Here is a 24,113-nt window from a genome sequence, read left to right on the forward strand (position 1 = left end):
TGCCTTTGTTCTTTAAACTTTGTTAATTAAAAAAAACTTTTGTTGCATAAAATTTTTTTTGATTATATTTAGTTCCCAAGTCAGTGTAATAAACTGCAGTTTCTCTCGCTCTTTAAAGATTGGCGGCCAACTAAAGTTTGCCAGCAGATCCCACTGCTCTTACGTCCAATTTCCACTGGATGGTGTGTGCTGCATTATGGCTGCATTGCAGGCAACTATTTGCATATTTGCAGGATACTATTTGCAGCCATTTTAGTCAATTTTAGTCATCTTAGTCATTCAGAGTCATCAGAAAACTTCTGAAGGTGGCAACTCTCTGTGAAGTAGCTGAAGTCAGATGTGTAGAGGGTGAAAAGATGTGACGTTCATAAACAAATTGATTCTTTTGAACGGCTCTTTTAAATGAAAGGTGGAAACCGAGTCACAGCCGTGAGCCATTCATTTGTGAGCCATTCTTTTTATATACAAATTTTCCACCTGCCTTCATCACATTTGTGACATCAAAGAAGTCTATTGTCCAACAAGCTCCATTCATGTGAAGCATCTCTGGGCAGAGAGTTTTGTTCGGAAACAAATACTGTGAGTTCTATCTAAAACATTTACTAGAATTTGCAATGACTGCTTAAGTTTATCCTTTTTTTTTATCTATATTCTTCCAATAATTTTTAATTTTGTATAATAGATTTTATATAGGTACATATTTTGATTGCTTGTCATTCTTATATATTGTGAAATTTTGTAAGATATTGTAAGAACAAGCCAGTCTTTTGAATGGCTCTTTGAAAGGAACAGCTCCTCGAGATACGGCTCCCTTCAAAGAGCCATAAATCCCATCTTTAGTGGAAAGAAAGGGGGAGAGGACAGTCCCTTGTGGTGCTTCAGTGTTGCTGACCAACACTATGTATGCCTGGAGCACTGTGTCCAACACACAGTGCTGCAGGCATACATACTGCGGTCTTCCACAATCCAGGACAAAAGAGAATCATCCATCTGCATCGCTGTCAGCTTCTCACTCAGGAGGGTCGGCCTGATGGTATTGAATGTACTGGAAAAGTCAAAAAACATAAACCTCACAGTGCTTGCCAGCTGGTCCAGGTGGGTGCAGGCATGATTCAACCCATCCAGTCCTGCTGCCTTGCCTGAGTGTAGTCTTCTCAGTTGTTTCTCAACCTGATTACATGTGAATTTGACAGGTGAAAGAGGATTGTCAGGTCAGCAGAGGTGCAGTAAGGAGAGGAAGGCGGAGAGGGTGGTGTGGCAGGGGGTTTCAGGCTTGCTCCTGAAGAGTTAGAAGGGGGCTGAGCAGTTGCCACAGAGTTGAATCTGTTAAAAACATATTCAGCTCATTGGCCCTGTCCTCATCGCCCTCAGCTCCTCCGCTGTTGTAGATGGCCTGAAACCAGTGATGGTGTTCAAGGCACTCCAAACCTCTCTCATGTTGTTTTGTTGGAGTTTCCACTCCACTTTTCTCCTGTAATTGTCCTTAGCTTCCCTGATCTTGACTCTGAGTAGGCCTTGGATCGTTCTCACCTCATCTCTATCTCCAGCCATGTCGTTGAGTAGGGCTTTGATGTCTTTTGTCTTCCACGGGTTGTTATTTGAGTAACAATAAATTGTCTATGTTGGGACAATACTACCAGTACAGAAATTTATGTAGTGTGAAATACACTCAGTGAGCCCATCAGTGTTCTCACTGTGGGGGTCACACAGTGCTGGCCAGTCTGTCGCTTCAAAGCATTCCTGTAATTTCTCCAAGGCCTTCTCCGACCACCTCCTAACAGCCCTTGTGGTTACTGGCTGCCTTTTCACAACAGCCACATGGCATGAAGACAGATGATTGAGATTGTGGTCTGATCTCTCCACTGGGGGGAGGGGGGAGGAACTGTAGGCATCCTTAGTATTTGCATACAGCAGGTTCTCTCCTCTCTGGTGGGACAGTCCATGTAGTCCACAAAGTTTGACAGTGTAGTGTCCATGGTGACATGGTTGAAGTCACCCAATGAAAGCGCTCGGGTGTTGAGTCTGTAACTGGGCTATGGTTGCATGAACAGTGTTACATGCAGCAGTTGGGTTGGCAGAAGGAGGGACACAAACAGCCACTAAGATAACATGGGACAATTCCCTAGGCAAATAATATGCTCTGAGACCAACAGCACACAGTTCAATGTCCGGTCCACAGCTTCGCTCTTTGACAGTGTGAAAACCAACGATGACTATGTTGTCATCTGGAATATTCTGATTCAGTCATGTCTTTATGAAGCACGTGAAGCCACACTCCTGATACGCCCTCTGACTCCAGGTTAGCGCTGTCAGCTTGTCCATCTTATTCGCCAGTGACCTCACGTTCCCCATTATAATAGATGGGAGACACGGCTTGTACCTTTTCCTCTCTGTACACCTCTGCTGTCTTGTTGCATCCCTCTTTCATTTCTTCTGTCCTCCTCCTTTGCATCCCTGGTGTGTTTTCCTCCAGTTTTCAGTCGGTAAGTCCATGGGTCTCTCTGCTAGTCCGGACAGCTTCAGGGCTATCACCTGAGCCCTGGAGTAAACAAAGCGAGTAGTGTGTACTTGCTGCGCTGCGTCCCAACTCCCCATGAAAATAAAAGTTTTGCAGCGAAAAGAAGTGCAAAAACTCTCGCAACCCACATATTGAAAGGGTACTTATTGCCAATTAAACAATAAGTACAAAGAAAAAAAAACAGAAAACAAAAAAAAAGAGTTAAAAAGAGTTAAAAGTACAAAAAAGACAGGAGTGACTGAAAAGGCTGCATGTCTGTTAACGCATGCGCACTAATAAGTGGATGTTAAAAGCATGGTAGCCTATAGTTGACATGTGTTATCAAATTACTGAATTAATAATTAAACTATATTATATTATATTATAAGCAGATGTGACCTGTGCGCCCCCACAAATGTGCCTCGGTCCAAGTGAAAGCAAACTATAAAAACATTCTTCAGACTAGTAAAAATTTCTGCATCTGCACCTTAGAAAAATTCCTCCGGTAGCCAATAATTTTCATATTGCTGTAGGCTCAGAGCAAAGGGGTATACCTATTTCACAGCCAATAAGAAGATGTCCCTGTGAAGGAGTTCGCGGTGGGCATCACCGCCCGATGATGTAGGGCATCCCAGGGGGTTACATCAGAACTGGGCCAAGATGAGCGCAAAGTAACTCTACAGGTGCCCAGCTCTGGTCCTCAAGGGCCACAACCCTGTAGGTTTTTGATGTGTCCCTGCTTCAAAACCACCAAATCAGGTGTGTTGAAGCAGGAAACATTGGGAAATTTGCAGGACAGCGGCCCTCAAGGACCGACTTTGGACACTCCTGCTCTATAAAGTCCACCAATAGCGCTGGATGACAAAGGCAGACCTGGAAATTGATTACTTTCAACTTAAGATAAGAAATCCATGGAGACATAGGCCTAAATGTCAGTGAAAGATGATTTTGCATAATGAAGTGTTTCTCTTTTCAGGAAATAAAGCACACAATGGAGAAGTTAGCTGACAAAAATTGAAATAAAAATATATTGAAAATCTTCAGTTAATTTTTTTATTATTATTAAATTGGTTGACAGATTTGAACATGTGGTAACCTTCCTTCATATCATTATGGTGGAGATAAGATGGACATAGCCTGAGCAAAATCTACTCCCTACCAGACTATGTTCACAGCAAATGTTTCCATATTAACTTACCTAGATAAGCCATTTTGGAATGGAGAACTCAAGATTATCATTTAGTCTAAGTTAACATAGCCAGCTTAACCAGTGAACCCGATTTTTGGAATACCCCCCAGGACGTTTAAAATGTCCCGCCAGACCCACCCCCTCATGGCTGTGAACATGGGGGAAACAATGTTAAGTGATATAAGTTAGGCCCTGCTCAGAGCTGATTATGTTTGAAGGGACCACTTCTAAAATTCATTATTTTCTTTCTTTTTTTGCTGAAGAGAAAGTAAATAAACGTCAGAATTAAATCCATACAAACAAGAGCCTGATGAGTGGTGGCAGCAAGAGTGCTGATCTCTTGTAGTTCCCTTAGCAACAAGGTGCAGCAAGTTAAAATACTATGTTTACATGCACAATAACATTCTATCAACATTGTTCTACATAAGATAAAACTCCTGTTATGATGTAAAGATGTAAGGTAGACTCTTCTTATTCCCTCCTACATGCATGTTTAAAAGCAGAATCTGATCATGCACCCGTATGGGTGTAGTATTGCCTTGCTGGTCATGACTCTTCTACTCTGTATGCCATTATGAAATTTCCACACATCTCAAGCTTTGATCATCTTCTGAAAATGATTCCTTTTGCTTCAAAAGTATCTTATCTTTACCCACAGCCTTGATGTTTCTGGTGGAGGTCAGGTGCCTGCAGTGGGTTGCAAGATGCTGTGAAACTGCAGCAGTAATGATACTATAAAGCAAAAGATGAAGTGAAGAGGCAGCGACCACATTGCTTGATTTGCACACTTTTAATAAGATAATTGCAAAATCCTAGTTATGTTGTCGTGTCTTATTCCATTCATTTCAATTATTTTATTTATACGAGGCCAATACATAACAGTTTTATCACATCACTTTACATAGAAGTTGGCAAGTTCGACTCAAGACTAATTTTCGATTAGTTATAATCCTATTGAAACTAATTAACTCCACATTCAATTTGATAAAATGTCTTTATTTAATTTAGCTGAATATAGTTCAGTTCAGTATGCTAGGTGGATTTATACTTCTGTCCTTATGATTGTTGTGGTTAATCCAGGCATAAACTGGACCCATTGTGACCCATTTGGTCTTTTCTTGTTTATCCACAGCACAGTCTGTCTGATCCTCCTGTTCTCCCAATACCTCAGCAAAGTTGATGTCCCAATGATTGCGTACAAGGATAAGAAGTGGAAGGTCTTCCAGTATCCACTCTTCAAGCTTTTCTCCGTGAGTTGCCTGAATGATCAAGGTTGCATACATTCAGTTTGTCTTTTATCATCTCGAAGACCAGAACATGGGACCAGAAGATCCACTCCAATGGGAGTCAAGTCTTCTGGCAAGTTTCAAACCCTTAGGAATGAGGCAGACTTTCAGGTAGAATGGCATAGATTCATGGGATTTAAATTGTGACTATTTAAGGTGAACGAAAAAAAAAAAAAAAAAAAAAAAAAAGGCTTTCCATTGGACCTTAAACAAATACTTTTATTTATGAATGAAAAAGGTAAACATTTAAGGTTTTAGCTATTTTATCCAGTCTTACATTCTCAGGTTTTGCAAGATTGCTGCTACCGTGGTTGTTATGGACAGTGCCATGAGTAAAGCACGTTCCAATCATGTGCTAGGCTATAAATTCTCTGCTAGGAGGCAGAGTAAGGCTATATTGTCCCATATGAACAGACTGTTAACTATTGATAATGTCTGTTCTATTGAATGATGATGACCGAATCAGGTGAGTCTGTATATATTTACTTTACTCAAATGCCCTTGTCCAACTCAGGAACATTTTATTAGCCCGATGAAATGTTGATCAGGAAACCCTTGGATGTGAATAGTGTGCCAGTGTGCTTATCAGTCCTATAAATTATGTGTCTGTAGCTTTTGTATGCTTGTTGGTTAAATGTGTTTGACGTCTGAGGTTTTTGTTCACAACTCCATATGGAGTGTGTCACGTTGCTTAATATAAAAGAAAATTTCTGTGACACCTTATTTTACTGAATGACATATTTGATGGGTCCTGCTGGACCAACCATACCTCCACGTGTGTTGCAGCCTGAAAAAGTTTGGGAACACCTCTAAAGTTGGAGAGTATCTAAGTTGAATTGACTTTTTTATTTTCTAATGTTACATCTTGTTAAGTTGCTGTTGACCACTTCTTGTTTTTGTTGTTGCATTGAATATAGGTGATGGCATACTATATTTACTGTGGTAAACTGGCATCTACATGATTTGCTGACAAAATTATACAATCATGTTGTTCAGCTCAAAATAATACTAATTAATAACAGGAGTGACTGATGTATTGAGTCTTTTGAGGAAAAGAAAAGAATGCACTGGTGGCTCATAATTTTGTATGAATGTCAGTCCATATAGTATAATGAGCTTATTTTATCCATGTAAGACATTGTCAAGGTCAGGGTTCCACATGACAGGAGTTTGGACTCAATAAAGATCAGGAACCCAGGGATAGGTAAAGGAGTTTTATTGAGCAATGTGAATATTGTAAGGCGTGAAATCTGGTCACTCTTGGTCTGCTCGTCTGTGGGGGTACGAGAACAGGCGTTAGGAGGCAGGAAGTCAGAGGTTATGATGAAGGATTAATACTTCCACGTACCAACTGACGTTGTGCATCCAGCTTCTGGAGCGAGGTTAACATTGGGTAAGAGAGGCCAAGTCCGTAATCCAGAATCCATTTACTAAGAGCAATCCAGAGGTCAGAGATCCAGGAAATCCAATCAATAATAGGGCAGAGTTACCAGACAAGGAGCGGGCAGAGACGAATATCCAGGTCCAGAAGTACAGTGGTCGACGGCAGGCAGGCAGGCAGGCAGGAGAAAAACAAGGCTGGATGCGTGCAGGGATGAACCAAGACGATCTGGCAGAGAGAGGCTGTCACACACAGGTATATAAAGAACACAGTGCAGGTGGAGCGCATCAGTAATCAGAATAGGTGAAAGGAGGATGCGTTCGGGGACAGCTGGGAAATCCGAACCTCATGAGACGAACCATTACATAGGGTGTGATTTTCGTTACTTTCACTGATGTGTGGCTAGATATTTTGCATATATATAAATCATAACAAGAATCATCTTATTTAGAATCTGTGTTTTAAAGAAATTAATATATAAAGTTTTCAACACCTGAAGATTAGATAATCTATGTCTAAGCATTAGTCTGCTACCCAGACCATGAAGCACTGGATATTTTCAGTACTTTCAACAGGCGGTTGGTTCTTAGAACTCAATCAACTGGGTGTTGAGACTGACAGGGAGATCTGAGCAGAAAGTGACGTTGATACCAAACTAGTCTGTAGCAATTAAGGGGTGAACCAAAATGCAAAACTTTTAATTTACCAGTCAGTCTGTAAACCTCATCTATGATCACAAGTTCTTTGTAGTGAATCAAAGAGCAAGTCTGTGATCACAAGCAGCTAAAATGAGCTTTCTTTGAAGGGTATCTGAGCTCTCCTATAGGGATACAATGAGAGGTTCAGACATCATACTAGAATTGCTAAATTCTATTTTAAATCAAACGAAGCCAGTAGACATGTCTTGAACATGTTCCAACAGTAAGAGACTTTTCAGTACAGGACTTGCTACAGAGATTATACACTACTTGGCCAAAAAAAGTCACTACCAAAGAAAGGTCACACACTAATATTTTGTTGGACCGCCTTTGGCTTTGATTACATCACTCATTCACTATGACATTGTTTTAATAACCTTTTGCAATGTCACAAGATGTTTTTTCCATCCAGTGTTGCATTAATTTTTTCACCAAGATCTTGTATTGATGATGATTGATGAAAGTCTGACCAATGTGTAAAGCCTTCTCCAGTACATACCAAAGATTCTCCATGGGATTCAGGTCTGTACTCTGTTGTGGCCAATCCATGTGTGAAAATGATGTCTCATGCTTCCTGAACCAGTCTTTCACAATTTGAACCTTATGAATCCTGGCATTGTCTGGCACTGTGCCTGTGCCATCAGTATATTCAGGTATCAGCTGACCTTATTCTTCAAGCACATAATGTTGTTTAACCTAGACATGACCAACTGCAGCAACCCCAGATCATAGCACTGCCCTCACAGTAAGACAGTACAGTAAGAACAGGGTAAATCTGGACTCATCAGACCACATGAGCTTCTTCCATTGCTTCAGAATCCAATTTTAAAGCTGCCTAGCAAATTGAGGTCTTCTTCTCCAGTTAATCTCACTGATTAGTGGTTTTCTTATGGCTACACAGCTATTCAGTCACAATCCCATGAGTTCCCTTCAGATTATGCATGTGGAAATGCTCTTACTTTTATTACTGAACTCAGCCCCAGGTTCTACTGTTGTTTTTCTTCAGTTTGATTTTACCAAACATTTAAGTGATCGTCGATCACCATCATTCAGGATTTTTTTCCATGACCACATTTCTTCCTCTAAGACGATGGTTTTCCACTATCCTTTCTGTTATTAATCATGCACTGAACAGTTATTAACTTAATTTTAGTAGTTTCTGCAATCTCCATAGATGTTTTCTCCGCTTGATGCCAATACTTTGACCCTTCTTAAACAGACTAAAATCTTTTCCATGATTACACAGCATGTCTTTCTACATGTTTTAAGAAAAAAAGCCACTAATTGCATCAGCTGGGGTTAAATAACTTGTTGCCAGCTGAATGATAATCACCCATGTAGTAATTATCCAATAGGAGGCTTGTACATATTTGCTTTGTTAAATCCAGGTTATGGATATTTAATGGACGGAAGATATGTAAGATACATACTAACAGTAAAATAAGAATTGAGAAGTTAGTCTTGAATTTATTGCTGATTAGTTTCAATTCTTGAAATAATTGGTTCACTATTTTTTTCACAAACAATTTTTGGATACTTTTGATAAAAGTTTGATAAAATTAGGGTTATTGCACCGTCACTTCTTTATATTGTCAATGATAGTGTGAAATAGTGATGTCTGTATTAGAAATCTTTTTTTGTTTTTATAAAGTCATTAATATTGTTATTCTGTGCAAATATACAATGAACTAGTTATATTTTGGTTATGATAGGACTGATTATGTTTGATGAATATAATTGACGTCAGCTGAACAGCTTGTACAGGAATAAAGTCTGTTAAATAATTTAAGAATTTTGGCATTTCACAGTAGAAACTTCATCCTCTTGTCCAGGCAGTTTTAAACGATTTCAGTTCAGTTGAATATATTTATATAGCTTGGAATCAGAACAAAATTTTTCTTCAGGTACATTGAGAAAAAGCCACAAATTCCTCTTAAGCAAGTACTTGGCAGCAAATCCTCACACATGTGGAGCAGTCAGCCTGTTAAAGCAGATGCACAATGAGAAAAGCAAAACCAGGACTTTAGTCAGTGTACTGTAATAATGTTGTGACTTTTTCAAAAGAAGTTGACTGTAATTTAACACCCTAAGAGAAATCCTTCTAACAAGAAGTGTCGCAATATATTATTTGAGTATTGAAATTTTGTGATTTAAGGCCATGCCAGTGAGGTAAGCAGAAATGTATGCATCAGTGGTGTAGTGATCCCTCGAGAAGTGTGTATACTCTTAATCACCCCCCTTTTGTTTTTAGTAAAACAAAAACACCTTAAAGAAAAAGTGACATGAAAGACTACTCTAATTACCCTTTACTTCTTGTCACATGACCTCTAGGAGGATACTCAAGGAGGAGGGGTTATGAAATTGCAAAACCAAAACTCGCCCGGAGACATGAGAGAAAAACCCTCTCATGTATGGAAAGTAAACTATTATTTTCAATGGACAACTATTCTCTCACCTGATCAGAAACAGTTTGTATTACAAATGTCACTACTGTATCCACAACTGTTTGGGCATGAAAGCTAAGTTTAGTTTGAATTGTTCGGCTCATCTTGTATAACAAAGGTGAAATTTTAAACTTGTAAACGGTTAGCAGAGTTTTCCTCGGCTAAAGTTAACCAATTAAATCAGTGAAACAGTGAGTACTAGCCAAGGGCATAGCTTTGATTTTCACATTGGTATGGACATAAAATTAGTCTGCAGAACCCATGGATGACAAGTGTCTTACTGCAGTTATGATTCACTCACTTATGAGTTTATAATCCACAATATACTACTCAGTGAACGACATTAAGATCTGGTAAACTGAAAAGAAGTACATTTCACTTAATGATTTCTGGCATTTTATGGGATGAAGAGATCTCCTGGCATGTTAGTCCCTCATTACAAGAAATTCACTACTTATATCAACTTAAGGAAACCTTGATGGGAAATGTCACCATTAACAGATTATATAATATATATTTAATCATGATAAACCATTGTCACACAGTACATCATCCTTATAGCGGTAATGATTTTGAATAATAAAGTCTTTGTGATCACTTTGACTAATTGCAACTGCATAGAGTTTGTGATGTTAGAGGAAATGTTCATTTTATTTTCTCATTTTAATTGCAACCAATGTTAAATTTATTATGGTCCCCCCCCCCCCCCCCCCCCCCCCTTTCTTTGCAGGGATCTGTATCAAACATTATTATTAGTCTGTAGAATATTATGTGAAAGTCAGATAAACACTTCAGTATGTGATATTATGACTGATTAGATACAAATTAAATACGTAGATCAAGTCACATCTCTGAGAAGTAAAGCTCACCTTCCTCTTCACCATCTCCTCTCTGAACTATCTGCAGCTTTGATTCTGTCACCTGACAAAATAACGCATTGATTTATGAAAAGGAAACACATTTTTTGGCTTAGTGGCTGCTATCACCATTATTCATGACACAATGGCAGTTGGAAAATAATCTATTTGTAACTTAAACTTTAACACTGGCTCACTCTAATATACCACCTTTCTTTTCTTTGCTCCTGAAGTTCTGACTGAAGGAAACTGTTAGCACCAGCACAACAGAGTGATTGAGAGCAGTGACAGCTAATCAGAAAGCAAGAAACACAAGCTTGGAATCAACCAAAACAGTGTAAATTGTTTATAAGGTGGGGTTTAAACCAGCACTGCTGCTGAGAGAACGTGCAACTCTCAGCTGCCCTGTGCCACAAGAAATGGTAGGGACAATAAAGGAGTTGGTGGATATCCCTACCCAATTATATGCCCATGGTACTAGCCAGTTTCAGGCACAGTAGGGTGGGTCATGGCCCAACTATCTCTCAGGGAAAAATGACAATTAGTTTTACAGGTATAACTGAATGGTTCGCATCACTGGCATGTAGAGGTGTGTATAGGCAATGTCAACTGGGGGGGGGAAAGAGTGGGTATACGCGTTATACTCTGGACTACACCACTGCATGCATCATAAAAAGCCACCAACTGCAAAATGGCAAATGGTTCAGCTAACCCGTAACCAGTTAGACATAAAAACCAAAATCTTAAAAGCCTCTCAGTCATAAATAAAGTTAAACTACACCTTGATGTTAATGCACTCCATACTTTATACAGCTCTTTGGTACTCCCATACTTCACATATTTGTAATGACTGACTGTTAGGACCCAGAAATGCAACCACACACAGCAGTAGGAATACAAAAAAAAAAAAAAAAAAAAAAAAAAAACAGATTTATTGAGCAAAAGGGCACGAGCCCAGCAAGGCTTAAAGAAGCCGTCTAGTCCTGGAGGGGGAAGGAGGGGAGCTGAAAAAGTCTAAAATCCAGAGTCAGGGTCAGAAGGCAGGCAATGATCAGAACACAGAGGCAGATGGGGTACTTATCCAAGACGACAGGTGAGGCTCGGGGTCCAGAAGCAAAGCATGGGTCAAAATCCAGAAATCCAAGAAACCAGGCAGGAGGAATCCAACAAGGGCAAGGCAAGAGGTGTTGTCCAAGGACAAAAACAGTAGGCAATCTGAAGACAACTGAATGCTGGATTTCAACTTGGCAAGGTGCTGTTGCTGATAATCTGGCAGAGAAGGAGAGACTAAAGAGAGGTTAAGTAGTGCAGAGAAACCAAGCAGCAATTTGGGAAACCCAGGTGGGCTGAATTGGACTGGTTAGCCTGTCAGAGCAGGAACTATGGCACAGGCAGAGTAGCAATTAAACCCAGGTGACCTAAATCTACTGATGAGCCCAGGCAGGGCAGAGAACATGACTATATTGTGTTGAAGTGTGGGGAAATAGGTATCAATCCACAATTAATCCATTGTGTTATACTATAGAAACAAGCAGCCCAGATTATACATGAGGCTGGGTTTCTAGAACCCACTCATAACCTGTTTATTTGATCTAAGCTGTTAAAGTATTATACAATTAAAAACTCAAACAATTCAATTCAATAATTCAAAGCATCTAACAATTAACTACCTAGCAATATACAAAATATTTTCACAATTTGAGAGAGTTCTTCTTTAGAGGACATGGAGATTTCACATTACCTAATTTTTTACCTACTCGTAAGCATTTTTGTGTGTTTGTTTGTGGAGTGAAATATTGGGACAGTCTGGATATCCAACACAAGCAATGCCCAAATATCTACAGATTTAAACTGCTGATTTGGTCACAGTATAAGGATGGACCTGTTCTTTACTCTTAGTGGTATTGTTTTTGTTACCTCATTGGTATGTAATTATGTTAATTGTTACCTTTGGCTACATCACTGTGAATGTACCTTGCATCAATTTTTCACATATTTTAGTTAATGTAGGTTATATTCTATTTTTCCAAAATTTTGTAAATACTGTAAATACTGTCGAACAAGTAATTTCATGAAGGCTTTGTGGTTATTACCCTGGTTTGAGGTTTGGGAAACAGGCGTGACAATTTAAACGTATCATGTAAAGCTATTGATGAGGCATGGGATGGGACATTAATAAGTTCTCTTCTTCCCCCTTCTTTTCGAACGCTAAGGATTTGCATTCTATTGAGTGAAATCGGACTGTCCAATACTGTTGTACATCAGTTATTTGTGTCACAAGTGCTCGAAATAAAAATAAGATTAAATGAAAATGAAATGAAAATGAAATTAACCCTTAGGTGAAAATAAAAACAGGCACAAGGACATCAGGAGGTAAAAGATGGAAGCAGTCTGAACTGTTTGCCTTCCAAAACTTAAAGAACAACCTAAAATCAAACTGAAAAGGTGGTAAACAGAGTAGTGCCACCAGAAACCATGGGGGCAGTGTTGTATAGTAAAGCTCACATGTGACCAGCAAAAGGAATAAACAAGAAGAGGAAGAGGAAGCCATGTCATATTTACACACAGACTACCACAGTCTGCTGCTGCCTGTTTCTATGTCTCTTTCTGGGAATGTACATTATCATGGACTCATCCACTGTTGCCATGTTTGCTATTTTCTAATACAGCTACTATGCTGGCTAAGACGTGGAACAATGTAGTTTTTGCTAATTTTGCACATATAGTAATATACTTACTTTGATTTATGAGTAGTTTTTTTTTGTTGTTTGATTGTTTTGTTGTGTTTTTGCACATATGTTGTCTGTGCTAGAAAAGTGCAGGCTTTTCACTCAATACAAAAGATAATTTTAGGCCCAAAAAACAAGGATGCGCTGATAGAGACTTAAACTGTGACTTCACAGATGGAAACTTGGAAAAAGAAAATCAAAATATCAAAGAAGAGTCAGAAATTCCTCTGGTTTAGAAAATAAATGGAAAATAGATACCTTGAAGTCAGCTGGGATTAATTTCTCAGGCCTTTGAAGGATGTATGCATGGCAACTCTACAGATTGAGGCAGAATGACTGAAAGCAAGCAAAACTCAAACAACAAAGCGTAACTGGTCTCTTGATCTTAAAGGGTAATTTAGGATTTAAAAAAGTCTGTCAGTATTTATAAGCTGTCATCGATTCGTGCCATGGAAAGCATAAAATGTTGTTCTTTGTTGTTTAACAGAATGAAGCCAGATTTTATAGGATAAAAGAATTAGACCACATATGTGGTAAGGCAGCAGTAATGATATATCACATTATTTCCACTTACATCACATCCATTAGCTTCTTCTTGGATCCCACAGATAAAATGAAAGTCAAGGGAATAGTTTGACGCAATTTACTAGCTATTATTTATTTTTGCATCTATTTTTGGCCTGTTTTTGAAGAAGTCTGTGTATGATAAACACTTTCTTAAACACAGATTTTTTCTTCCACATAAACCCTTTAAAATGCAATCAAAACTATACATATTATATCCATATCCTCCTGACTACCAGTAGTATAAATTTGTCCTCTGTGGAGGAAATTTGTAAACCTGAATATCTCCATCCCCCTGCAAGCAATTAAACCCACTCATTTTCTTCTCTAAAAAGGACATCCAGGGCTTTTGAATGGTACCACATTTATAGGGGTGGGGCTTTGGGAACATCCTGTTTTTCTTCAAGGAAAATGGCATTCATTACCACAATCACATTTCATAAGAAGAGGAAAAGTAAGTGCATAACTTCTTTTTGTGCAAATGTAGTCCTGAAGTATTATTGTAATATATCTTTATGATATCTCTTGAGAACACATTAAACCATTTTCTAAATGAATATAACAACATTTTACCACAACATTTAAGAGTTTGAGAATTGTCTTCTGTAGTGGACGTTTGTAGCTATTTCCTGATATTTGTTCTGTATTTTTCAATTAAGAAGAACGAGTTTCATAGTCAGAGTTTTCTCATTACCCTTCAAACAGTCCGGGGAATAAAAAAAAAAATATTGATTAAACAATTTTTTTCTGGTAGTCAGGAGGATATGCATGCAAACTCGGGTGCAAGTGCAGCACTACAAATGACAGTGCATTAAAATCTGCAAATGACAGGGTTATGATATCATCAACATCTTAAAACATTTAGGGTGATGAGGGATGTAGGAGTTTCTTTGAAAAAAAAAAAACATATGCTTCAGATGATTCTTACTGTGTGCTGTGGTTGTGCCAGAGGTGTCGATTTATTGGTTTTCTCTGGCCTTTGATAAAAATTAAATAACTGACAGGAACTGTTGGCTGTATGAGGAGTGGAAGTAAAGTATGTGAGTAAGATTTATGTTTTTGAACATCCTCAGAGTGACTTTTCTAAAATGAATACACCTCTGTGGGTTCAAAAGGGGTTTTTAAAATGAATTTTTTATTGAAAATGAAATTGTACCAAAATACTTTTTCTTTGATAACAACTTCTAGGCTTTGTTTGGGATGTGTGGCGGCTGGCTGCTCTGCTTTGTACTGACCATATCTGACGTCCTGCCTTCGAAGTCTGATCAGTATGGCTTCTCTGCCAGGACTGACATAAGCTTGGATGCTGTAACAAATTCCCCGTGGTTCCATGTGCCTTATCCAGGTAAGTGTCATTTTGCTTAAATCATAAATCCAATTCTGCTGATTTATTTACTACCAACAGCCTCTCACAGCAACTTAAACTGAAAGTAATCAAGTTTAACATAAATTTGTACATACACAGATGAGGGAATGAATTCATGCTATGGCATGGGAAGGAAAAGAAACATCAGAGAAATGTAAATTTAATGACATAAAATATTAGGCTATCCTTGGTCCTATTGGGTTGGGTATTGGGTCCTATATTATGCTTCCATGACATCAAGGAGTGGATGGCCCTTAGTTTCCTGAATTTTAATGAGAAAAAAACTGAGGCTAGTGTTCAGCTGAATGGCTCCAGTGGCCCCTCCCCAGCTGATCTGGGCCCCTTGTCTAGATTTTTAAAACCAAATGTCACTAATTTGGGTTTTAATTTAGACTATGATTTTAAACTAGATCGCCAGATTAAATCGGTGGTAAAGTCTAGCTTTTTTAACCATTGTCAACTCATTTTTAACTGCTCCACGCTTTGAGACAGTAATTCATGCTTTTATCACTTCCAGCTGGATTACATTATCTTGGAGTCAGCCAGTCATCTCTCTAGTATCTCCAACTCGTCCCAAATGCAGCTGCTCGTCTTCTGGTTGAAGCAGATAAGAGAGAATCCATTATGCCTATTTTAGCATCACCTCACAGACTGCTTGTGCATTTCAGAGTTCACCTTAAGATTCTTTTATTTGTTTTTAAATCCTTAAATAGCCCTGCTGTACTTCTCTGAGCAGCTTTTCCCACATCTACCAGCCCGGCGGCTCATAGCAGCTCCTTTTGGAGGTACTGAGGTGTAGGCGGAAGCTCAAACGGGATAGAGCCTTTGCGGTCGCTGCTCCTAAACTATGGAACTCCTTCCCGCTACAGGTTAGATCACCGTCCATTTTTTTAAAACCCACCTGGAGACCTATTTTTACGATCTGGCCTTCGATCTAGAATGAGACTCTTGTTTTCCTGTTTTTATATTTTTATTGTTTTACTGCTATTGTTTCAGTTTTTACTTTGCATTTTATTTTACTTTAAAATTTATTGCTTCTATGCTGTGTTCAGCACTTTGTTTAACTGACGTGTTAAAGTGCTCCATAAATAACTTTTAGTCGAGTTAAGTGTAAAAAATGTGAAAAGAGACGATTTAAGAAAGGAGGATCATAAGAGTTCCACCAGCAGTTTAGGCCTATAGCAGCATAAATAAAAGAATGGTTCAACCACACCTAAAATATTTTAACAATAAATTGGTTATAAGCTTAAAACAGAAAGTTTGAAAACTTATCTTGAAGGCAGATGGAATGGAAAAGTCAAGGTCCTGCCTACCATTCTACTTTTGGAAACTCAAGGACTTACAACTAATGCAAAGGAAAAGTTTGATCTTCTGGTGGGGTGGTGCAAGGAACACAACCTGGCCTTGAACATAGAAAAGACAAAAGAAATGATTGTAGAATTCCGCAAATCAATAAATCATGCACCACTGTATCAATGCAGAGTCAGTGGAGAGGGTGTCCTTTAAATTCCTGGGTCCGTCTATATTGAAGGCTCTATCTTGTGGCCGTAACATCACGTTGGCTGTGGGTAAAGCATAGCTGTGGCTCTTTCACCTGAGGAAGTTGAAAAGACTCTTGACAAACCTTTGCAGCGGTGCCATTCATTGTGCTGGCAAATGGTTTGCTAGTGTAGTTCTCCCGCTATAATAAAGAGGAGAAGCAGGCAATCGAGGTGGTGAAATTGGTGGGAAAAATCATTGGGTCTGACCTCTCAAAGATCTCCACTTTGTACACGTCCCGCTGCCTTCGCCAGACTGAAAACATAAGAGACCACTTCCACCCAACACACTACCTGTTCCACCTGCTGCCCTCTGGCAGGAGGTACAGGTCACTCCCCACCAGAACCAGCAGAATGGCTAACAACGTTTATCCCCAGGCAGTCATACTCCTAAAATAACATTGTCCCCCAATCCTCTTTCATCCTTCATTCTCCACCTTCTCACACCTGTTATAACTTTGAACTAGACTTTGCATTGCCGTAACAGCCACACTATATATTCATAAATACTCTGCTGTCTGTTATGTTGTTGTGTTTTCATTCATTATTTTAATGTACTTCTTCACATTCTGAGTACTTGGGTGTTTTGGTTTCATTCTGTAATATCTTATGATGTACTTGCATCATAGGTATGCCGATAGATTGATTAATGCTCTAACTGTTATTTCATTGTTACTGACAATGACAATAAATGATTAAATCTTGAATCTTGAGATGTGAGGAACAGTTACCTAGTGCACAAAAGAGGCAGCATGGTATGCATAAATAATGCTGTGGAATGTTTTCTTTACAACATGTTGAGAAAAGCAGGTGATTTGTTTTTATTATGTATCTGTAGGGATTCATGATAGTCAAGAATGAATGGAATGGAGGTCAACAGAAAGAACAAACTCTCACCACAACACAAACATGCACACATGAACAGTAACAGCAAATGCTTACAGATATTTGCTGGCATGTTCATATGTTGTCTGGTAAACTGGAGATTTTACAACAGGCCAGGGTGGAAAATATCTCAGCAAAAGGTCTCGAATAGGGATGTCACAATTATTTAATTATGCAATTAATCGCAGTGTTAAATGCTATGTTTAATTATTCGAAAGGATTCTTCAATATCATCCCTTTACAAACATACAAAAAAATCAGCAAAGATCCTCTAAACTTGCACATAGAACAAAATTCTTTCTTATATACATTGGGTCACCCTGTGGCCATTCTCTAAATGTAAGGCGAAAACAGTCAGAAGTGGTTTTTGGTGGACTCGGTTCACCACTGTGACACTGCATTCGCATGCCCAAAATCAGCTTCTTTTGCTGCGATAAGGCCCATTTCAGATTTTTAATATGAGAAATAACGTTGCTGTTTATGCACTAAAGAAAAAGGAAATGCATTAATTAACTCATTTATTTTAAAATAAAGTGTAAAGGAGTGTTTATGTGATTTTACACATTAATGGTGTTTAGAAAGTAATCGACTTATAATAAATGTGATAACAAACGCTGTGGACATTTGTGTTCTTCATGCCATCACTCTGGAACAATTTCTGGACTCCAGTGCATGTCAATCAGTCAACCAGTTAGCTTGGTTGTTAAAAGCTTTATATGTAAGGAAAAATAAATAAGCTAAAATAGGAGAAAATTATTTCTTCCCCCAGTTTTTGTCTGAACCTTCGCAGCAGTATTTTGATGTAGTTGGCGGGTTTCAGGGTAGTTTCAATATGTCCTAATAATAAAGAATTCCAGTAATCCAGTCTTGAAGTAACAAGTGTATGGATTTGGTTTCTGACATCATTCTGACAGGATGCTTCTGGATGTTTCAGAATAAGCGTTTTGTTTAAAATAATTTTAAGAACTTCTGCTTTGTTACCTCCCTCTAATGGTTAGGGATCCATGTATAGTTTAAATAATAATAATAATAATAATAATAATAATAATGATAATAATATTAATAATAATAATAATAATAATAACCACAATTTAGCTTAGATTAACAGACATTCTCCATCTATCTCATAAATTGTTAAGTGATTGGCGTTAGTTGGACTGCCAATCTAGGAAGTTTTATGAACCAGTGAGACCGAAACTTAAACCGTGTCAGCCCAAAAACTTGTCAGGCAACCAGGAAAATGCTCGTAAGCCCGATGGCCAGTCCTTCCCAGTTTTGAAAACAGACAGACCTAGTGTCTTCCTGTTTTTAAATCTCATCTAAAAGCATATGTGTTCTCACTGGCTTTTTTTTTTTTCTTTTATCTATAACTGTTTTTTTCTATGCTTGTGTATATGTTTGTTGGTGTATGTGTGTATGCATGTGTATCTTCTAAACCACTTTTGAAGCCCAGATATGTGGGCAAACATTTATATATTACAATTTCTGGTGAGACTGAGCTGCATTTTTTCATTATTAATATGAATACACTACCATTCAAAAGTTTGGGGTCACTTCCCTATTGAATCCCATGGCAAAGTGACCCCAAACTTTTGAACGGTAGTGTATATTCACTAAATATGTGTGTGAATGAATATGTGAGAATGTGATTTTTTAAATAACTTCAGAAAAGTGGTGGTACTTAAAGGTGCTTACAAATTTTTGATGATTAATCACCATTCACAAGTTTTTATATGCCTGAAATTTGCCCGTTTTTCCTGCATTGTATAAACAGAATGAGCCAATGCTTACAAATATTTATTGTTAACTGACTTGGGTAAATATCAGATGTCCAAGGGTCAGTAAATGCAGCATGTAATGTACTTCTATATAATGTTCTAAATCATCTCTACCATGTTCTAGATCATAATTCAGAATTTATATATCATCATTTCACCAACTGTCTCCATGGTGATCATTTCTGTAATAAAAACCAATAAAATAAATAAAACCACCAGGTGCGACAACTGAAGTTAAACAGCCAACATAGATGAAGAAACTTATGATCTGGATAAAAACACATTTTCATTTTATCATTGAAGTGTGAGTGTTTGTGCAGCAGTGATAAAAGTCCTACAGCAGCATCACCAAAAATGAACACCTGCTGATAAAATAGATCATTAGAATCATTAAAATAGTTTTTCTTCACTTTTTTTTTACATTACATGATCACTTTAGTTGTAATAGTCAGTTCAATATTTCATAAAATCTAGACCTAAAAAAAGGTCTCATTTGTGCCCCCTTTTCCTGGTCAGTGCTCCTGCCTGGTCCCCCGTCTAAACTTTTCAAGACCCATCCCTGCATACCTGAAGTATGAACCCTTTCTACAGCAACATCCTTTCATCAACTACTGTGTTAGAGAAGGTCCTGCCAAAAACAAGACTTTGGGGTAAATATGTGACGGTGTAAACCACACACCGGTAGTTTTCCTCTTTCTCAGCTGAACCATATCAGCAGAGGAGACCTGAGAGCAGTTAGTTGACTTTGCCCGTCAACAATGCAGGATGTGCACATGGAGCATGACCCCTTTAGTTTCAAAGACCACAAGCTGCTGTAGGAAAATTAAATAACTTTTGAAGCATTTCATTTTCAAAACCAATCATTATAATCACTTCAGAGCTCTAGGGTTTTTATTTTGTAATAGTGATATGGGTATAGTATGTCAGTAAAACCCTGTGCTGGATTCGAACCTTGCATTCCAAAACCCCAAGTATCTGCATCATCAACCTTTGATGTTGATATACTGTAAGTGCCTCAAAGGATGCTGTCATGTTTAATGTTATCTCTGTAGAAAATTCTGACATCTGCTCATGTCTGCTTTTAAATACATACTGGCTTCATGTTAACTTAGTTGTGAAATATACTTAAGGTTAGAGTAAAGAAAAGAAAGCAAAGAAAAAAAAAAGTTCTCTAATCAAAACAACTTGGAGTATATGAGTTTGAAGACGCTCTGCATTATATCTGGGAAGTTCTTTAAATGGCATGCATACCCGAGGCCCTGCTTTTTCAAGTTTCAGTTTATTCAGATTGTAGTTTAACTGGTACAACAAAGTCACCGCCTGGATTTAACTAAGCAAATAGGTAAGAGTCTCTTATTGCAGTGGTGCTCAAACTGGGGAGCTACGGCAATATGGCGGGGGGTGGGGTGGGGGGGTATTTTTAGCAGACAAGTAAATGTTTTGACAACGCCAGCCTTTGGAAACATTCAGGTGCACACTCCAGACCACTTGGTGGCAGTAATGCATCAAGTCATTTTTGCCAACCATGAAAAAAATAGAACAAATATAAGAATCGGGGTTTACAAAACCAAACCACATCAAGCTATAAATAAACATGTCTATGAATAACATATATAAACACACATGCACACAAACAAACTGTCAAAGCCTGGACTACGTAACAAAAGAAACAAGGTACCTGTAAAAAAAAAACCTGCTATAGCCTTTTTTTTTTATTTAGCCTTAAGCAGCACATGGAAATGAATTTTAAAATAAAAAAAAACTTGTAGTTAGTATTGCAAAATATGCCAAAGTGTAGATGATACAGCTATAAATTCTACTTACATGTAGTAAATGTCCCTCAATTTCAAAGTTAAACAGATGACAGTACTGCAACTGCTGAGTGCCTATAAATTTGCAGAAAAGCAACTGATAGTAGAAGATTAAGTACTGCAAGGAGTTCAGTCTAATAAGGAAAAAATATCTCCTATCATTTTTACCTAATCTCTTTTCCTTTACCTCACTGAAAAATGCCATGTGGCCAAGGAAAGATGGTTGGCTAAATACTGAAGGACTCTGAACATTTGATATAGCAGATTTTTTTTTTTTTTTAAATTGCAAAGAAAAATCTTTATGGCATTTGCAGACCTTTGAATTCTGCTTGTATTTACATTGTGCATAATGTCACAACTTTTTTGGAAATTTTAAAGGCAGCGTCTTACATTCAGCTGGTAAATTAATATTCTTCTGCTCTGACTGCTAGAGAGTACACTAAATTAGATTCTTACAAGTAACTAGAAAATAAACCCCAACAGGATATTTGGAGCTATTCAGATGTTTGTAGAGTGTATTGAGAAAAGTCAGCATGGCGTTCAGTGTTCTGGCAGATGTTTTGTATAGCTGCCTATGTAAATCTCCATGGTTTGAGCAATAAATGTATCTATCATGTTTTACAAACCAAGCTTCTTTGCTTCCTCAGTCACATGGTGGCAGCCTGCCAAACCTCCAGCCAAAACAAAATACTGAGCATTGAATCATTGTGCTACCAAGATCTGTTATTTAAAGAATAAAGTCTTTAAATTTGCTTTGTACTTTCTCCACAGGTCAGTGGGGTTTACCCACAGTGAGTTTGTCCTCAGTGTTGGGTATGATGGCAGGGGTCTTGGCATCTACCATGGAATCCATTGGTGACTACTATGCTTGTGCTCGTTTGTCTGGTGCCCCTCCACCTCCAACACATGCAATCAACCGAGGTATTGCCGTGGAGGGCATTGGCTGCATCCTGGCTGCACTGTGGGGAACAGGAAATGGCACTACCTCCTACAGCCAGAACATTGCTGCACTTGGAATTACAAAGGTACACAATGGCACTAGGGTACAGTTGTAATCCCTTTAAATGTGACAGTCCTGGTAATTCATCACCTCATTAAAGCAAACAAGTTACCATTCACCACACACTGATTTATTTACAGTGTATATTGATTTTAAGGTTAAATATTTGCTGTGTTTCTTTAGTCTTCAACACTACCAACTAGTTCTGGAGCTTTAGACATTTCACTTCCATCTCCCAAATTTGTTTATCATTTGGCGTATGACGTACAACTTTTTGTGTATGTCTTAACTTGTTTCACTATTTCTACAGTACAAAACTCAAAGTTTTTTTTTTTTTTCTTTTTTTTTTTTAACACCTGCCATGATTTTTTACAAAAAATAATATTCATACATACCCTTTTGAAATCATGATTTGGTAGATTTATCTATGGCACACTATGAGAGTTTTGCTCTCTAAGGATGTGGTTTTTTTGTGTGTAGTTGTGTGTTTTTACGTCATCAGATCATTTTGAATAAAACCTGAGCACTGACTTGCATAGTTTTAATTTGACAAGAGAATTTTATCCTCCTATTTACCACTAATATTGGTACAAGAAGTATAGTCAGACACTGAACAACCAATAAGGTGCTTGCATTGAATGGGCTCCCTATTCCGATCTTTTCACTTGATTGAATTGACATTGTATGTAATAGTGGGCTGCTGATCAGCAGCATTGATACAAGAAGACACCCAATACCATCTGGTGGAAATCCCATCCTCCAGCAGACCTCAAATCCTCAGTATGATGGCACATTTTTGGGAAAAATTGTGCAAAATTAAGACTTTTAAGCTGTGACTATGAGAAAAACAACAATGAAAAGGCTGCTTCTCTTTCTCAATGGACCATAAACATTTTAGATTGTTGAATAGAAAAGTTAAACAGCCTTTTATTAACAAAGATTCTCTCAGGTCTCGTGAGATCATTGCTAACATGGTAGCTGTGGACGTTACTATGTGTATGGCACGTCCCAATCCTGTTCTGTACTGTCTGCCATTAATGGGCTGCGTTCCATTTCGAATAAAGAGTTTTGTAGCCGTTGTCTATGTCTATTTTCATGTATATTTCAGGAATGCACAGGATGTTTTTCCCTTCTTTTTTCCCCCTTTTTTTAAAAAGCTATATGCTATTCCCATCTGTAAATATGTTTTACATTACAATTTCACTTAAATAAAACCTTTTAATTTTTTTTTTCACGTTATCTTTCAATGATAATTGAAATGGTAACCTATGCATGTGTACATTTTTGATCATCTATTATCAAACCCAAACCTATATACTTCAGTTTATTTAAAATATTCTAAACGTTCTGTAAATTAAAGCCTTTGTGTGACATCTATGATTGACACCAACAGCAGCCAACAGTAGGAGGAGAAAAAACAAAACAAGAAACTCCCAGACCAGCCTGGAGCACAGTAACTTTCATGTAAAACTCAATGTAGCATAATATATCTTGCTGATTATACCTGTAAAGCTTTTATAATGTACTTTTTGTATTGGGGGAGTGGCGACATCTGGTTAGGATGCCTTCTGGATACCTCCCTGGTGAGTTATAGGCTATCTTTTATGACTCAACAAAATTTTGAGTACCTCCCTAATGACATACGAGAATAGAACATAAAATTTTAACAAAGAACATTTATGCTTTAACATAAAATAAAGGTTGTCACTCAAAGCAACTTTGTATGAACTGGCAATGACCCTTCCCTCTGAAGTGATAAGCCAAATTCTCCAAGTGGTAAATGAAGGTGCCCCCACCCCACAAAGTTACACTCCAAATTCCTCTTTAAATTTTGACTGCACTGCACTTTATCCAAGACTACCATTAAAAAGAGGAAAGTCAACTGGAATTCAATGTGCACACATATATGGTCAGTGTGGCAGTAGGTGTTAATGTGTGCTCTATGATTAAGTAGCCAGGAATGTGCATTGTACATCTCAGGAAGAAACAGTAAGCGGAGTGAGCTGTCATTTTTCTTGTCGTCTTGATTGTCTTGTGATAAAGTTTCTAAGGAAAAGCCAGTTTACTGGCTAATTGTGGTGTATTCTTTT

At 38.0% G+C, this 24,113-nt stretch overlaps 1 protein-coding gene across 1 annotated transcript in view; it reads left to right on the forward strand.

The window, feature by feature from the left end:
- The window catches only part of si:dkey-106n21.1 (solute carrier family 23 member 2), a 94,619-nt gene that overhangs the window by 55,966 nt on the left and 14,540 nt on the right, over positions 1 to 24,113 (forward strand). Inside the window, exons 6-8 of the mRNA XM_041998258.1 lie at positions 4,819 to 4,936; positions 14,834 to 14,990; positions 21,795 to 22,048. Coding sequence (XP_041854192.1) covers positions 4,819 to 4,936; positions 14,834 to 14,990; positions 21,795 to 22,048 — 529 coding nt within the window. The remainder of the gene's footprint in view (positions 1 to 4,818; positions 4,937 to 14,833; positions 14,991 to 21,794; positions 22,049 to 24,113) is intronic.

The sequence above is a fragment of the Melanotaenia boesemani genome, chromosome 10 (assembly GCF_017639745.1).
Source record: "Melanotaenia boesemani isolate fMelBoe1 chromosome 10, fMelBoe1.pri, whole genome shotgun sequence".
In the NCBI taxonomy this organism is placed as follows: domain Eukaryota; kingdom Metazoa; phylum Chordata; class Actinopteri; order Atheriniformes; family Melanotaeniidae; genus Melanotaenia; species Melanotaenia boesemani.